This window comes from Chlorocebus sabaeus, chromosome 18 (genome assembly GCF_047675955.1).
Source record: "Chlorocebus sabaeus isolate Y175 chromosome 18, mChlSab1.0.hap1, whole genome shotgun sequence".
NCBI lineage: Eukaryota > Metazoa > Chordata > Mammalia > Primates > Cercopithecidae > Chlorocebus > Chlorocebus sabaeus.
The window spans coordinates 64,575,262-64,593,520 of record NC_132921.1 but is presented as its reverse complement, the minus strand read 5'-3'; the positions used below and the strand labels follow the sequence as shown (position 1 = coordinate 64,593,520).

Genomic DNA, 18,259 nt, shown 5'->3' with positions numbered 1-18,259 from the left:
ACAGAGCTAATTCCATTCTAGATATAGAGAAGTTAGTTCATTCCGTACAATAGAATGGCATCAGGGTTCACATCTCTTTGGAACCCTGCTTGAAAAAGGCTGGGTTAGACAGAGAAACTGAGGCAGGGGTATTGAAAACCATGGAGATACCAGCTACAGTGGAAGACAGGAGTAAGACACCAGTCTAAAAACACTAAGTGAAAGTCTGCTCCCTGAATAAGGAGACTCACAGTCCCCATCCTCTGTTAAGCTCCCAGCCACTTGCTTATACCTCTAGCTAGAGATAGAAGGATTCTTCAAATTGACCCTATAATGATGCCCACAGTCATGAAACTCTATCTAGTGTCTCCCCGTTAAATGTGAACCAAAGTCAAAATCACCGGACACAGGAGGAAAGCCGCCAGTGTGAACGACAGGGACCAAAGCAAGCCACACCAACTAATGAAAAGGAACTCTAAAGAGACAGACACAGTGCAAGAAAATAAACACATACTACCCTCAGAGAAGCAGAAGACACTGCATCCAAGATGCAAGAATTGTTTGCCATACAAAAGGGATAGTCAGAGAATAAGGGTGAGCCTTTGCTGATTAAAATCACTCGCCAAAATCAGATTTCAATGAAAGGGGCTGGTAGACAAAAATCAAGGAAATCTTTCAGAAGATAGAAGATGATGACAAAATGATGAAAAATAGGAAGGAAATCATAAGAAAATTAAAGGGTCAACCTAGGAAGTCCTTCCAGAAAAAGAGAGATCAGAAAAACTGGTATGTAGGGGTAATGGAGTGGTAAGGAGAGAATTATCAAATAAACACACAACTTCCCAGAACTGAAGGAAATGAAAGATCCCAGCACAATTATTGAATAAAAGGAATAAACCAAGCCACATTCAGAACAGTGAAGATAAAAAGGAGATATTACAAACTTCAAGGGAAAAAAATATAAACATTGCAAATCAGGAAGGCATCACCAGGCTTCTCAATAGTATTGGAAACTAGAAGAGAAGGGAACAATGTCAAATATTGATAGAATATAATGGTCAACCTTGAATTCTATACCCAGCAAAAATACCCATCAATTAAGATATTTTTAGACAGGCAATACTTTAAAAATTTTTTAAATGCTATCTCTCAAGCACCCTTTCTTAAAAAGGTATTGGGAAATGTGCACTACTGAAACAAGGGGAGTAAAATGAAAGAGCAACAGAGAGTAAAGAAAGCGGAGAGAGGTTAAAGACATTTCTAGGATAGTAGTGAAGGCAGGCTCAGATTGAAAGCCTTATTGCAAAAGTCTAGAGAATAACCAGTCCGGGTTAGATCAGAACGAACAAGAATTCCAGGAAGGAGGTCAATTTTTTAAAAAATGGAACTGACAAATGATCTGATACTTTTTATGATATAGAAAATTGTATTAAGAGGCTGTTGACGGGTAGGAAGACTCCAAAATAGACACATAGGGTATAAGCAACATGTAGGAGAAAAGTAAAAAGGAAAGTAACACAATCTTAGAGAGCTATTGAGCTCAGCATAGCGTAGACGTTGCATATTGACTGTAGGATAACTCTGTTGGGAATTGGGAGGAAGGGGAGTCAATATACAATGTCTAAAGCTGATAAATCAATTTAGAAATACAGAGGTAAGTACCAAAGAAACAGCTGGAAGAGTTACATGTGGCTGCCTCTGGGGCATGGGAAGAAGGATGGGGAAGGGGGCAGGGGAGCTGGTTTTCATTATGAGCTTCTCAGTGTTATTTTACTTATTTTTATAAAATATAATTGTAGAAGACACTGAGGGCCTGTTTCTGACCTTTCCCCTCTAATCCAAGCACACTTGAGTCAACTCCTCATCTTCCTTTTCTTTCCTCCTCCTCTCTGGACACTGTCTCCCCGGCTCAGAAGCTGGCCTGCCTCCAGGGCACACGCCTCTGCCTGAGCCCCACCCACCCTTCCCTGCTCTTCTTGGATCGGCTCCATCTGACATCACTCCTCTCTCTTCTCAACCTCTCTTTCCTTCCTCCCCCACTAGTTTCTTCCTTTCAGCCCAAGCGTATGTCTCTCCATTCAAAACTCAGGGGGAAACAGAATTTTCCTCTGTCCTCCAACCATCGATAAGTTACAGTCAGCAAAGCATCTTAAAATGGCAAAGCACAGGCCACCCAAACTGGCCCTTATTTTCTTCCCTGTCCCCACCAACCCTTCAAATCACCCTTTGCCTCTGAAATCCGCCCTTGTTCTCCCTCATCCAGGCACACGGAGTCCTATTTTACTCTTCCTTCTTCTTTGGTCACCCCCTCCCAATCTTTCACACACAAATTTGTTGCTAGACCCAGCTGATTCTAATTTTGAAATATCGCTTGGATCCTTCATTCACACCTTTTCCAGAATGCTCTTTAGAAAGCATTCTCATATTATTTTCTGCTCAAAAATCTTCCATTGTTCTCCACTTCTCGTAAAAATCAGACTCACTGTCCTCGGCCTGACATTCTGAGCCCTCGCCTCCTTTGGCTGCCATCAGTATGCTCACTGGTACCCAGCTCTCATGTGACTTCCCTGACTTCGTGCCTTTGCCATGTGCACCCCTGAAATGACCTCTTCCAGCACCCTCACTGGAAGCACCCTCACAACGGCACCCACTCCTGAAGTCCCAGTTCAAAACCACCTCTTCCATGAAGCCTTCTTGGATTGGTCCAGCAGGCTTGAACAATCCTGCCTCTGCACCAGGAAGCAACATGGACCTTTGGTGGCTCTTTCTGTGGTTCAGACCTTTCCTGTCTGGCTGACTGATGAGTACTTGAGCATCTTAATTCTCTGCCATCCCCAGGGCCTAGCACAAGGCCTGGTAACTGACACTAAACAATTTAAGTATTGGGTGAATAAAAGAAGGCTGAACTTATCTATGACAGGCACTGTGGGCTATGCACCCTAATTCCTGCCAGCCATTAAATTTGGGAACCCTAATTTTGCCAAAAATAATTGCCATTCTGGGGTCCTAACAAGGCAGTTCTGATACATATAGGACAGTGATCATTCTGTCTTTTACTATAATCCATTTTAACATATCCATTACTCCCTCAACACCCACACTTGTTGCACTAGTGGAAAGCCGAGGAAAAAGAATGAACTAGATACTGCTTGAGCCAAATATCCTCAGTAGATCTCCTTGGGGAGTCTGTGCATGAGTGCCGTGGACAGCTGAAGGCTCCAAAGCAGCCCGCCACATCACAGCAGGGATAGTCATGAAAAAGCAACGTCTCATTCGGATGGGTGCCCCCATCCCTGGCCTCTCTCAGCTCCGGCTCAGGCCACAGCATCACGTGGGGTGCCGAACGCACACATTTATGACCAAGTCTTAACAAAGGCTGGAGAGCACTCTGCTCATTCTGGAAAGAGACCTCTCCAGCAGCCGACTGCTTTCTGAACTGAACATGTGTTTCTAATTCAAGAACGGACCATTTGAAATGAATTCTTCATAAGAGCCAAGGGTTGCTCCTCATGTGTTTTAACTCCTGAGGAATGATAGGGACAGACCAGCCACACCACACCAGGCCTGCCTGACACCCCGCACGGGTCGGGTAGGGTCACAGCCTCACCATGGGTGAACCTGACATGTAGGGATTGAAGGCCATTCCCTCTCCTCGAAAGCTCCTATTGAAAGTCAATTTCAAAACCAAACATCAATTTCAACTTTTACTAAAACAAAGACTTTCCTAAGAAAATCCCCAATAATTCATGGGCTGATGTGCCAAAAAACAAGTGTCTTCCCCCTGAACTAACACCCTCGCTCATTAAGGAGTCAGGGGTTGCCTCCTGTCTCCAGGAAGCCCTGCTTTCTGCAAGAGCCCTGAGCAGCTGGGCTGCAGGAGGAGACCTGGGGAAAGGGTTGGTCCTGTTCTTGGCAACTAAGGGGTGTCTTGTCACAGAACAGAGGCTGTTGGAGAAAGCCTGGCCTTAGCCGTTAGAGCCTGTGGCTGAGACTTGGCTGTGGGAAAGCCACTGAAACCTTGTCCATGCAACGGGCTCAACCTGCAGTGCCCTCCTGTCATTCAGGCAGAAATTGATGCCAATCAGATGAAGCAATGGATGCAGGTATGCCCTGCTAATGCCCCACTATTTGTAAAACACTGTGCAGATGTTAAGTGTAATTCATCAGAAGTCCAGTGAAGGTGAAATCTGATCTCCCTGCCATCCAAAAGGTATACCTGCTGACCAAATGCTGAAACTGGAGAAGTGTTTTAAAGATGCTGATCAAGACTTCAGACTTTAAAAAAAAAAAAGGCATCAAAGTGCTGACATACAGAAAGCTAAGTGGATGGACGGAAGATGCTTTCACAGTTGACTGCTCCGCTGAGTGGCAAAGCTCTAGTTCCTGGGAAATAACCCCCATACCATCACGGACTGAAGCATGAGAAATGCTGGACTCATCAGAAAATTCAGAGAAACTGTGGCTTGTGGTGCTGAATGGGTGCGGGGTGAGCTTAGACAAACGGGCTTTTTCGAAGCAACAGTTGTTAGTCTTCCCTGAAGGACAGGAGGGCAGGCCACCAAGCTGGCTGACAAGTAGGCATGCAAAAGGATCCCTGGAGCTGAGAAGGCAAACGTGCATTCCCTGGAATAGTTCTACTCCAAGTCAATGGCCATCTCAATGCTGCTTTTGAGCTGGGCACTGTGGCTCATGCCTGCAATCCCAGTACTTTAGGAGGCTGCAGTGGGAGGATCGCTTGAGGCCAGGAGTTCAAGACCAGCACTTTCAACATAGCCAGACTGTCTTGATAAAAAAAACTTTAAAAATTAGCTGGGCATGGTAATTTGTGCCTGTAGTTCTGGCTATTCAGAAGACTGAGGCAGGAGGATAGCATGAGCCCAGGAGTTCAAGGCTATAATCACACCACTGTACTCCAGCCTGGGCAACAGAGCAAGACCCTATCTCAAAAATAAATAAGTAAATAAATAAATAAATGCTGTTTTTGAAATTGGTTTGAATGGAAAAAAAAAAAAAAACCCTTGAGCTTCTAAGAGGGAGCACTGTGTTGGCAGAAGGTACCATATTGACACCAACATGATAAGAATCCAGACCTAACAATGTGAAACCAGTAGAATAGGGCTAAATACAGAATATGGATCTAAATTTCTGCCAAGTACAAACTAGTGAATGTTGAAATATAAATACAGCTTTAGTCATGTATGCTAGAATCCGTGGCAATACATTTGAGCTAGAAAGTAATTTGCTATCACGGAACCCCAACAGAGAAGGCACTCACCCAGCTGAGCATCAGCAGCACTTGGAATTTTTAAATTTTTTTTAGAAATTCACAAGCTAGGCCAGGCGTAGTGGCTTATATCTGCAATGCCAGCACTTTGGGAAGCTGAGGTAGGTAGATCACCTGAGGTCAGGAGTTTGAAACCAGCCTGGTCAACATGGTGAAACTCTCTCTCTACTAAAAATACAAAATTAGTGGGGTATGGTGGCAGGCGCCTGTAATCCCAGCTATTCGGGAGGTTGAGACAGGAGAATTGCTTGAACCCAGGAGGCAGAGGTTGCAGTGAGCTGAGATTGTGCCACTGCACTCCAGCTTGGGCAACAGAGCAAGACTCCATCTGGAAAAAAAAAAAAATAGCGAGAAAGAAATTCACAAGCTGATTCTAAAATTTACATGGGAGTGCATAGGAGGGTCTATACTGCTTGATTTTAAGACTCACTATAAAGCTACACAAATAAGCTACCAGGAGAGACCTCAAAAACTGGAACAGAATTGAGTGCGTAAGTGGGCTCACACAAAACTGACTTCTCCTGGTGCAGTGTCAAAGTCAGTGGTTCATTCTGTGTCCTCCCTCCCCCCTACCTCCTCTTTGTTTTTGGGCACAGCTTACCTGGGGTGGGCAGATCCCACTGCCTCTGGGGTAGCCTTCCTTCAATTTCCAGGACTAGAGCCAGCAGTGTTTTTGTTTTAGTCACAAATTTAATGACAAATTCCTGGGCCTCACCTCATCCCTGCTGAACAGCAATCTCCTGAGTGAGCCCAGGAGTTCCTTTTTTGTTGTTTTTTTTGTTTTGTTTTGTTTTGTTTAAGATCCCAGAGGCATTTATGCACGCAGCTCTGGAAAAGCTCTGTTCTCAGAGCACTGCAGCTCTAAGTTCAAGGCTAAGATGCAGAAAAGCAGCTGCGGTTTATACAAACCGAAGAGCATTGTAGAAACCTGGTGCCCGCAGGATAAAGGGGGAGAGTTGTCAGGAGTTCCCTATGGCCTGAATATAAGCAATTTATTGAGCCTTTAAATGTTTATAAAACCCTAAATCCATCATGCTGCCTTGGGCCTAAACTCTCCCCAAACTCAGCTGATCTCGAGTTGGGGCAAAGGGGTCAGAATGTTGGCATCAGGCAGTGCCCTGACCAGGCTTTCTGGTTAACTAGTTATTTGAGAAGGCTGTGCTTTTTCATTCTTATAACTTAAATAACTCCAGAAAAATAGTAGGCTGAAACCTGCAGCACTCCTAAAAGAAACGCTATGATGAAAATTACTCAGAGACATGAGCAGAAAGGGGTGGGAGAACAGAAAAAGGAAGTGATGCCGTTGTCTAGTGTGCCGACATCTACGCCGGCCGGCTCTTCTTGGAAGCGTGACATCTGGAAAGAGAAGTCCCCCGCACACAGCTCCATCCCTCTGCCTACCCTTCCTGCTCGCCACCAGCACCCCTTCCTTCCCCCACTGGGAGAGGAACAGTGGGAGGGCGGGGTCCAGCTGAGGCTCAGCCTCTGCGTGGGGCCAGGGGAAGCTAAAGCCAGCTGGGGAGGGCGGGCTGTGCCATTCTCCACATGCTGCTGCCACTGGGCTGCAGGCTGGGGCATCCTGGGTCCCAGGCATGGAGACAGCCTCCGCTGTCTCCCTGTGAATCACTCATGGGTCACTCAGACTCGAGTGGGGGGTAAGGCTGGACAACTTGGGGAAAAGGAACTAAAGAGGGTGCCTGCTGAGACAGGCTGAAGGCTCGATGCTCCCCGCACCTGTGAAAATGGGAGTGAGCCCATCTGGGAAGGAGGGCTCAAATCCGTGACCACACTGTATAGGGAGTAAAGGGCCTCGAGCCTCCTTTCCATTTAGAACCTAATTTGTTCATAAGTGATGAGATTCTGCTCAACAAAACTATTGATCCATGAGCTACATGAAGCTGTGAATGCTGAAAAGGGAGATCTCCACGCTTTTTTTTTTTTATTTTTAAGAGACAGGATTATGCTGTACTGCTCAGGCTAGAGTGCAGTGGTGCGATCATAGCTCACTGCAGCCTCAGACTCCTGGGCTCAAGGGATCCTCCTGCCTCAGCCTCTAGAGTAGGTGGAACCACAGGTGCACACCACCACACCCAGCTAATTTGTAATTTGTACAGACAGGATCTCACTGTGTTGCCCAGGCTGGTCTTGAACTCCTGTGCTCAAGTGACCTTCCTGCCTTGGCCTCCCAAAGTGCTGGGATTACAGGCATGAGCCACTGCCCAGCCATTTCTAAAGCTTTTTATACTGTCTATTTGAACCCTAATTTTAAAAAGAAGAAAAAGAAAGGGAAAGCAAGAAAAACAAAGAAAACCCGTGGCCATCTACAGCATCCCCGGAGCCACCAGGCGCCTCACCCTGTGTCTGCTGTGTTTACAGGCCCTCTCTCCCTCTTCCAAGGCTGGAGGGCCTGGGGGTTTATAGGCAGAGAAAGGGAGAAAAGTTCAGTCATGAATAGATTAAACATCCATTCTAGGGGATGCAAGGTTTAAGTAATAGGTAATATTTCCTGAGTGATTACCAAGTCCAGGACACTAGTTAATCATCCACTGTTTATAAGCATGGATGAGCTGAGATTTCAATGGAAGTAATCACTCCCCAAATCCTTCAATAGTTTCTCATGGCACTTAACATCCAGCTCCTTTATCACAGCCTCGAAAGCCCGCATGATCTCATTCCTGCCGTCGCTTTGACCTCATTGCCCATGACCTTCTGCTTTGCTTATACACTTGGCCATACCAGTATTCTGGGCTTTTCAAAAGAGCTTCCTCATAGCCCTTGGGAGTGCTGTTCCCTCTGCCTGGACCGTTTTCTCAAAAGTATATATATATTTTTTGTATGTTTTGTAGAGACAGGGACTCCCTGTGTTGCCCAGGCTGGTCTGGAACTCTTGGGCTCAAGCAATACACCCGTCTGAGCCTCGCAAAGTGCTGGGATTACAGGCATGAGCCACTGTGCCCAGACGTGTGGACCTTTTGTCCCCCAACCCCCTGCTCCAAAAAAATTGTCCAGGTGCACTGGTTCATGCCTGTAATTCCCAGCACATGTAATTACAGCACATGCCTGAATCCCAGGCTGAGGCAGGCAAATCACTTGAGTCCAAGGGTTATGAGACGAGCCTGGGCAACATGGGAAAACCCATCTCAAAAAAAAAGAAAAAAAAACCATTAGCTGGGCATGATGGCACGTGCCAGTAGTACTAGCTACCTGGGTGGCTGAGGTGGGAGGATTACCTGAACCTAGAAAGGCTGAGGCTGCAGTGAGCTGTGATTGCACCACTGTACTCTAGCCTGGGTGACAGAGCAAGATCCTGCCTCAAATATATATATCTGGCTGCGCACAATGGCTTATGTTTGTAATTTCAGCGCTTTGGGAGGCTGAGGTGGGTGGATCACCTGAGGTCGGGAGTTCAAGACCAGCCTGACCAACATGGTGAAACCTTGTCTCTACTAAAAATACAAAAATTAGCTGGATGTGGTGGCAGACACCTGTAATCCCAGCTACTTGGGAGGCTAAAGCAGGAGAATCGCTTGAACCCGGGAGATGAACATTGCAGTGAGCCAAGATCGTACCACTGCACTCCAGCCCCAGCTACAGAGGGAGACTCCATCTTGAAAAAAAGTTTATGTATATATATATAAAATATATATTATATATTATATGCAATATATATACTATATATATGCTATCTATATATATGTGTGTGTGCATATAATTTCAGGAATCCCTTTTAAGCCCAAGGAAGAACACCTGCCCTTAACAGAAGGACACGAAAGAGACTTGGATCTATTTAAGCATCAGTTGAAGACCCTTCTTCTCCCCTATTGGCTGCTTCTTGGATAATTCAGCCTCACCTCAGTGATGCTTCCAAAGGAAACAGGATCTGTGAAGAGGGCAACAGGCTAAGTAGAAACACCACTGTGTGTGTTCCTGGTCTGGTGATCTGCTTACTGGTCCAAAACTGTCACACATCTTTACCTCTGGACCTGTGCTCACTGTGGTAGATATCATGACCACCATTAATCCCCCTTCCTTCCCCAAACATACCAGCCACATCACCCTTCAAGAGCAGACCTGCTTTAACAATAGAGTGTGGCAGCAGTGATGCTGCTCCAGCTCTGGGCTAGCCTGTGGGAGGCCCAGCAGCTTCCACTTCCCTTGACAGTTGCCATAGTCTGACTACTTGAGACCGCCATGCTAGGAGGAAGCTCCAGCTGGCCACATGGAGAGAGAGGGGCCAGGTGGAGGAGCACCGAGGCACCAGACATATGACCGAGTCTTCACAGACCTTCCAGTCAACCGCAAGCCGAATGCAGCTGAGTGGGCGACTCGAGTTGATGCCACATAGAGCAGAAGAACCGCTGAGCCAAGCCCTGCCGGGGTTCCTGACCTACAGAATAATGGAAACTAATACATCTTTGTTGTTTTAAGCCAGCAAGATTTGGAATGGGTTGTTATAAAGCAATAAATAGCTAATCCACGATGTCCTCCCCTCCTGCTTTCTGAATCCCACCCATCCCTCAATCAGATCCAGTAACACCTCCTCCTGGAAGCTTCTCTCATCTCACCTCATTCCTCACCCCATCAGCCTCTGTACTCTGCTGGGTAAACACCTACACTGAGGGCTCGGCTCAGGGCTCTCTCCTGAGAAACCCTCCCTGACTTCCACTGTGGGTGCTTCTCGGAACACCCAAGGTGTCTCATGCACACCCCATTCCTGTGACCACCTGTCTGCTTGTTTCCCCATCAGACTGTCTTTTATCCACATACTCCCCCATACAGCCATTACCTACCACATAATAGGGGCTCAGTAAGATCCTATGAACTAAAGGGATCAACCGCTATGATCTCATTCACTCTCTCTGCAGACCACTGTGAGTCTCTTTCCCACTGTGATTGCAAATGCTTTAGACTAAGGATTATACCTACTTATCTCCAGGTCCCCCAAGAGCCTTGCACGTGGTAGGCACTCAATAAACATTCTGTTGACTTTTAACTGATTGACATGTCACTTTCATGGTAACCTTAGCTCCAGATTCTCCCATGTCCCTCTGATACTCAGGTTCCGGGTCTCCTAGACCTGGATGCTAGACAAGGGCAGAGGAGGCTCTGCTTGTTTATTTCTGGCTCTTTTCCAATCAATGAAATCCTCAAAACTCCATGCAGTCTACACTCACCACAATGAGTTCAGTCCAAAGGGATAATGTTTTGTAAGCCACATTCTCTTTTAAAAGGATTCACACCCCCAACTCCTGCTGCAACAGACAAATGTGAAAATGTTAACACAGCTTCCCACGCCACCAGAGAGTTCCAAATCAACTGGAAATATCTGATTCAATCTGTTATCGTAAGACACAGACCAGACAGCGTTGTCACCACAAGGGACAATCATTCTATGAACACATACATGGTCTTGTGACCTCTACTCAACATTCCAGAGATAGAGGAGCTGTGTGGCCCTGGAGTGGGGGAAGGGCTGGGTTATAAATAGTGAGGTACAGCAGGCTGGACACTGGGGTGGGGGCCAGATTCCTGGTCCTCCTGGGTCTAGGTGACTCCTCATCTGCAAGATAAGCACAGTGCTCTGGGGACATCCAGGGCATTTTCCTACCTACCTCGGACCCTCTCCACCCTCCTGAGCTGCCAGGACCTGGCCCTGGCTCTCCCTGGCCAAGCCAGAGCTTGCCTGCTTCCCATGTTCTAGCCTGCCCTGCCTTGGGTTTTATGTCACATCTGGGACTTGAACATAAAATCCCAAGGCTCAGAGAGGCCGTAAAGTCTCAGTTCCTTGTGCAAGGGCCTGTGTCACCCGGAGCGGAACCAGGTCAGGGAAGTAAAAGTCCCAAAGGCAAGGAAGGGAGAAAAGAAAACAGGGACGGGGAGGTCAGGAAATAGGCTCCTTCTAGCACAAAGCAGGCCCCTCAACAAGTCCCCGTGGACCAAGTAAGTCTGCACTCAGCTCTGGGAGACACACAGACATCATGGCTGGACTGGAAGAAAATAATTCTTGGATGTAGCCTGGCCTGGTTCCCATCCTGGCTCCCACTGAACAGCCACATGACTTCGGGCACATTTTCACTGTTGGAAAACGGCCTTTCTGTGAGGCCGTGATGGAATTCAGTCCCCCTGAAGGGACTAAGCCGGAGCTGTACATACAAAGTGCTCAAAAACGTGAGCTCCCTCTTCCTTCCTTTCACACCCGGACTCCAACTAGAGAGGGCTGGCTCATGTCTGAGGCTGTCTCAGGGTATAAACCCAGGTACAAGAGAAGTTCTGTCCTTCAAGGAGGCTGCGTTTAGCACCCCCAGGTAGCAAAAAATCTTATTGCATATATTACTCATTCATTCATTCATTCGTTCAACACACATTTGTTGAGTGCCTAAGGTGTAGCCAGCATTGCTCTCAGCACTACTGCTGAGCTTCCTGGATCCAGGCACTATGGAGCTTTAGATAGTTCCTGCCCCTAAACTGCTCTCATCCACGGTCGTGTCTGGAAACAAATATGACAGCATCCTATCTGCCATCAGCTAAGCCCTGAAGATGATAATGACACAGATAAAAAGTGATGCCTGAAGAGAGGTATGTAGGAGACTCCCTAGGTAGAAGAGAGGACAACATCCACTGCCCCAAGCTGTTATGCCAAAAATGTGACCCCAACTCTGAGCTCACCAACCTGATTCTATAGATAATGTTTTGCCATCCGTCTGTGGGAAGAACCAGTTTTCCTCTTTTATTTTCAATGTGTTGTGAACTGATATTTTTGTAAAATACATAGATCATGTGCTTAAACACTGCAATGTTGTTAGTTTATTTATTTGAGATGGTACCTCACTCTGTTGCCCAGGCTCCAGGAGTGCAGTGATGCAATCTCGGCTCACCTTAACCTCTGCCTCCCAGGTTCAAGCAAGTCTCCCACCTCAGCCTCCTTACTAGCTGGGACTACAGGCGCATGCCACCACACCCCGCTAATTTTTGCATTTTTAGTAGAGACGGGTTTTCACCATTTTGGCCGGGTTAATCTCAAATGCCTGAACTCAGGTGATCCACCCTCCTTTGCCTCCCAGAGTGCTGGGATTACAGGCCTGAGCCACTGCGACCAGCCTGTCAAATTATTTTAGAAGTTCCTAAATACTAACATTGAGAATATATATTTATCTCATTGCTACCCAGCACCAAATAATTCAGGCACCAATCTAGGAACCACATTTGGGTAGGACTGATGGCATTCAGTTCATTCCGTGAACTGTCCAAAATCTAGCGTAATACTGTCACATTTTTACCTGATGAAGTTTCAACAAAATCAAAAATGAACAAAAAATTATTTTTAAAATGTTGTTGCGTGCTGCAAAGAAATACAAGAAATAGAATTGTAAGATTCAACTTACTTGCTGATGGTTGAAATCTGACCAGATCTTGCAAATCAGTAGAAATCTGGAAGACATGGCTGTAGAACTGCTGGACTGAATTCTTCAGGCCAGAAATGTCTCTGGAATGCGACCTGAGTGTTCCGTTCATCTGCCTGACGCAGTTCCACAGGCTGCTGACATGCTTGTTGAGCGCCTCCTTGATCCTCTGAAGATTTCCTGAGATAGAGTCCAGCTTGCTGCAAGTTTTCTCCATATGAGACACCCTGCCCTCCACCATGGAGACCTCCCTCTGGACCCCCTGCGTGCTTTCCTTACAAGTGTCCAGTTCCGAGAGGAGCTGGCTCTGCAACCTCTGCCACCTCTCCTCCAGCTGACTGCAGCAATGAGTCATGGGGTGCTGGGGGGACGGCAGGGTGTCCACTGTCCTTTCTTGCTCACCCCCCTTAGTGAACCCACCCACGCCAGCATTTTCACCTGCTCTACAATTGCTCATTTCCTTCTGAAGATGAGCCACATTATTTTCTGTGTGGTTTAATTGAGAATAAAGAAAACTAAAATCCTGTTGAAGTTTCTGGATGGTTCGTTCGGTTTCTCGAAACTTCCTGTGCATGGTGTCGTTGAGAGATTTCAAAAGGTGCAGGTTGTCACGCACTGCGCGATCTTCCCTGTTTGGCAAGGCACCTTCCATCCCATGAGGCTTTCCCTGGACGTTCTGCAGGCAAATGTCTTCAACAAATTGAACTTTGTCCTTCAGGTGGTTTAATTCCATCATGACCCGCTCATCTCCTGGCCCTGACACTCCTGGCAGGGCTGCTGCCCCTGGGGGCCTGAGCTCTGCACCAGTGTTGTTGGCCATGTGTAGAACACCCCTCAGACGGTCTTCCAGAGACTGTATTTTCTGATCAACAAGCTGCTTCAAATCACCCACCTCTCCATTAATGGTCCCCCGAAGGGTTTCCTCAATGTAAAAGCAATGTTCTTCAGCGTTCTTCTCCGTCACGTTGATCCTTGCATCAAGTTCGTTCCATTTTGCATCAAAATCCACATCTGGCTCTGGAACTATAAGGCGGTCAAACTCATTGTCCAGTCTTCCATTCAGCATTCTGGTGGCTTCAGCAACTCTCTCAATTTTCTGGTCCAACGTCTTGATCTGTTGACCAATGTCACCATTCTTTTCACTGTCACAGCAGTTTGCCTGGGCTGAAGGCTTCTGTAGCCGGGCTCGGAGGTCATTTATTTCTTTTCTCAGGCTTGTTTCCTTCTCCCCTATGAGCTCGATCACTCCCAGGTAGCTGCTCCCATAGTCGTCACACTGCTGTTGGAGGCCAGTGAGCTTGTACTCACACGAGTTTTTCAGGTCAGCCAGCTTTCTGTCCATGCCCTCCATCAGCTCCTCTCTCAGAGCGTCGATCTTACTGTCCACATAGGCTTGGTAGAGCTCATTGGTTGTCATGGTCACCGTCGGGCCCTGGGCTGCTTCCTGGAGCTGTCTGAGCTGCCCTTCGTAGCCCTTCACTTTTCCATCCAGCTCTTCCAGCTTGTCACTTTTGTTCTTTAGAGTATCTTTGACTTCAGCCAATTCAGACTTGATGTCCTTCACACCAGATTCCTTAGTGTTGAAGACGCCAGGACTCCGGGCTGTTTCTGTGTCTCCACTAATGGTGGTGGTGTCAGGCTTGGGGTGCTGGCTGCTGAGCCCTGGTGCCCGTGTTTTACTGGCATCATCCTGAGTGGCATGTCTGAGATTTTCACTCACTCCAGCAAGGGAAGACTGGAGGTCAAGAACCGTCCTTGTGAGTCGGAGAACCTTCTCCTCTAGCACCTGTATCTTCTTTTCCTGAAGTTCCTGGGGCCCTTCTTTTGGATCCACCCCCCGGCTTGGTTGTGCTGTACCAGTTGGGGACAAAGTCTTCTTGGGCTCTGAGACTTGGCTGGGTTCATTATCTGTTACAAAGATAAAGTTGGACATGAATGAACACTTTCTACCTTTAGCCAGATTCTGCCAAGACAATAAACAGGGTACCTACAAAATACACGTACACCTTCACTTACAGGTCACTACACAATTGTAGGTAATTACTGTGGTACAGTAGAAAAGAGTAAGGGCTTTGGAGTCAAATAGACCTCTACTTGCATTCTGGCTCTGCTATTTACTGTTTGTCCTTGAGCAAGTTAACTAACTTCTATGAACTATAATCCTCTCATCTATAAAGAAGGGGTACAATCCCTCCTAGAGCTGTTAAAATAACATGTACATGGCACCAATTAGATAACCAATGATCTCTTTCACCCTGAGGGGAAATATTCGTTATCTGCTTTATCATATGAACACTTCATTCCCATATTAGTGAACTGCAGCCACACCCCAAGAGTTGACTATATACAGTAAAACCACAAGAAGTCACTTTAGCAAGATCCACCCATTCATTAGCTGTTGCATGGTGATATCATATGATATCATATCATCTGATGCTACCCTCAAAGCAGTGCCTGAATGTTTTCTCTTTTACTTTTATTGACATCTCTGTGCTCGAAGAGTCTCATAGACATTGTTTAGCCCTGCCTGCAGTTTGGGAGACAAAAAACAATAGAGATAAGGCAACTATTCCATCAGTGTCTCCTAACAACAGCACCGTCTGACCATATATAGTAAGATTCACTAAGTCAAAGAATGCAAATATTGAAAGTTGGTCAGGAAGGTGGTGTGTGCCTGTAGTCTCAGTTACTAGGGAGGCAGGAGGATGGCGTGAGCCCAGGAGTTCAAGGGCATCCTGGGCAATATTGCAAGACCCTGAATCTTTAAAAAAAAAAAAAAAAAAAAAAAAGAAGAAGAAAGAAGAAAAATGCAAACATTGAATTTTGGGTAATCTTATTTTGAGAAAACACAAAGGAAACAATCCAAAAGAAAGAAAAAATTATTAATTTTTAATAATAAGGGGGGAATGATAGTGATGAGTCATAAAACAAAGATAAATTGATAGACATAGAGATAAATAAAAAGAGGACTATCGAAACCTACAGCAATAGGACAATAAGAAACAAACTATGCCCTGAGTACAGTAGGATACAAGAAATACTGCGCCCACGCATGACGGCTCACGCCTGTAGTCCCAGCACTTTGGGAGGCTGAGGCGGGTGGATTGCTTGAGGATAGGAGTTCAAGACCAGCCTGGCCAACATGTGAAACCCCATCTCTACTAAAAATACAAAAATCAGCCAGGTGTAGTGGCGGGTGCCTGTAATCCCAGCTACTAGAGAGCTTGAGGCAGAAAAATCGCTTGAACCCAGGAGGTGGAGGTTGCAGTGAGCCGAGATAGCACCGCTGTACTCCCGCCTGGGCAACAGAGAGAGATCCTGTCTCAAAAAAAAAAAAAAAAAGAAAGAAAGAAAGAAAAGAAATACTGGCTGGGCGCGGTGGCTCAAGCCTGTAATCCCAGCACTTTGGGAGGCCGAGACAGGTGGATCACGAGGTCAGGAGATCAAGACCATCCTGGCTAACACGGTGAAACCCCGTCTCTACTAAAAAATACAAAAAACTAGCCGGGCAAGGTGGCGGGCACCTGTAGTCCCAGCTACTCGGGAGGCCGAGGCAGGAGAATGGCAGGAACCTGGGAGGTGGAGCTTGCAGTGAACTGAGATCCGACCACTGCACTCCAGCCTGGGTGACAGAGCAAGACTCCGTCTCAAAAAAAAAAAAAAAATACTGAAAGAGGTTAACACTGACAAACCTGGCAACTATAGCGAGACGTATCATATAAAGCAGAAAAAGTCAAACACAACATAGGTTGAAATTAAATAAAATGCATTAACACATGACACTGGAAAACACTGGAAATTAATTTAGAATGCTCTAGATATTTGAATTCAATGATCATTGTTTTTTTCCTCCTCTGAACTTTTGCACAAGCTCATAATAGCAGTTATTATTTATTAAAATCAAGTTAGTAGTAAAACCAAATCTGAAATTCAGATATCTGAACTCCCAAGAATCTTTCTTTTTGCAGAGAACTATAAAGAACATCTTGTTTTCCTTACTGAAATATTTATTCTGTCTTAAGACACTAAAGAAAGAAACAAGTTATTGAATCATATGCAAGTGGAAATGCTATTCTAAGCAAAGGAAACAAAACAAAGGGCAGCGAAGGGGAAAAGATTGAGGATGTAATGAAATGCTTTGCTCATATGCCACTGGTGACTGTGCAAACTGCATTTTTTTCAAAGGATAATTTGGCAATATGTATCAAAATACTCAGAATCTTTGACCCTACAATTACACTTCAAGAAATTTATTCTAGTAAATAGTCAGAAATGAGTACAAAAATTTAATAGGAAAAGATGCATATTCATACATTATCTATAATAGTGAAAAATTACAAACAACCTAAGTGACCAACAGTAGAGGATGGTGTTCAATAACTCACATTCTCTCAAGCCATTAAGTGGTATTGTAGAATATTTCATGACATGGAAGGTTGTCCATTATAGGTTATTCAGTAAAAAATAAGTTCCAGATCAAGTGCAGTGGTTCACGCCTGTAACCCCAGCATTTTGGGATGCTGAGGTGGGAGGATCACTTGAGTTCAGGAGTTCAAGGTTGTGAGCTATAATCATGCCACTACACTCGGCCTGGGTTACAGAGCAAGACCCTGTCTCTAAAAAAGAAAAAGTTGCAAAAATAGTATGTTTTTTTATAATGACAGTGAATTCAGGATATGTTCGTCCATTCTGTGTTGAAATAAAGGAATATCTGAGACTGGGTAATTTGTGAAGAAAAGAGGTTTATTTGGCTCACAGTTTTGCAGGCTGTACAAAAAGCATCTGCTTTGGGTCAGGACCTCAGGAAGCTTTTACTCATGATGGAAGATGAAGAGGGGGCCAATGTGTCACATGGCAAGACAGGGAACAAGAGGGAAGGGAGAAGGTGCCAGGCTCTTCCAACCAACCAGCTCTCATGTGTACTAACAGAGCAAGAACTCACTCATTACTGCAAGTAGGGCATCAAGCCATTCATAAAGGATCAACCTCCATGACCCAAACACCTCCCATGATGCCCCACCTCCCACAGTGAAGATCACATTGCAACATGAGATTTGGAGGGGAGAAACTTTCAAACATATGTATCAGAGGATAAGCATTTCTTTTTACTCCTTCCTAAAATCCCACTAAAAGGACAAAAAAAGGAGGGGGGAGACAAAAAAAAAAAAAAAACCTATTCAAGTCACATACAAAAAACTGGGAGTCAGTAGAGTTTTGGTCTTTTTTTAACAGCAATATTGGGAGCTAGAGAAAAACTGAGCATTATTTTGAAAATTCTGAAGGAAACTGATTTCTGACCTAGATTTCTGAAGCTAGAATAAAAAATAGTTTTCATACTATAAAGTGGTAAAAAGTTTGCTTCCCATGTAATTGTCTCATGAAGCTACTAAAGGACATGCTCAAGCAAAGCAAGGGGATAAACCAAGAAAGAGGGAGCAGGCGACACAGGAAACAGGGAATTCAATAGGAGAGGGGTAAGTTAAGATCCTCGGGTGATGACAGGAAAAGAGAATGTCCCGTCCAGGTAGGGCAAGTGAGAAGACTCCAAGAAGATTTCTTCAAGAAGATGAAACTGCTGTGTCTGAACATATGGAGG

At 45.6% G+C, this 18,259-nt stretch overlaps 2 protein-coding genes across 2 annotated transcripts in view; one reads left to right on the top strand and one right to left on the bottom strand.

Moving 5' to 3' along the window:
- The window catches only part of LPIN2 (lipin 2), a 127,361-nt gene extending 117,604 nt beyond the window's left edge, over positions 1–9,757 (top strand). The window contains exon 19 of the mRNA XM_073006442.1: positions 8,982–9,757. Within this exon, the coding sequence (XP_072862543.1) occupies positions 8,982–8,994 (13 nt within the window). The 3' untranslated portion in view covers positions 8,995–9,757. The remainder of the gene's footprint in view (positions 1–8,981) is intronic.
- EMILIN2 (elastin microfibril interfacer 2) overlaps positions 1–18,259 on the bottom strand; it is a 60,412-nt gene that overhangs the window by 8,838 nt on the left and 33,315 nt on the right. Inside the window, exon 4 of the mRNA XM_007974520.3 lies at positions 12,646–14,571. Within this exon, the coding sequence (XP_007972711.3) occupies positions 12,646–14,571 (1,926 nt within the window). The remainder of the gene's footprint in view (positions 1–12,645; positions 14,572–18,259) is intronic.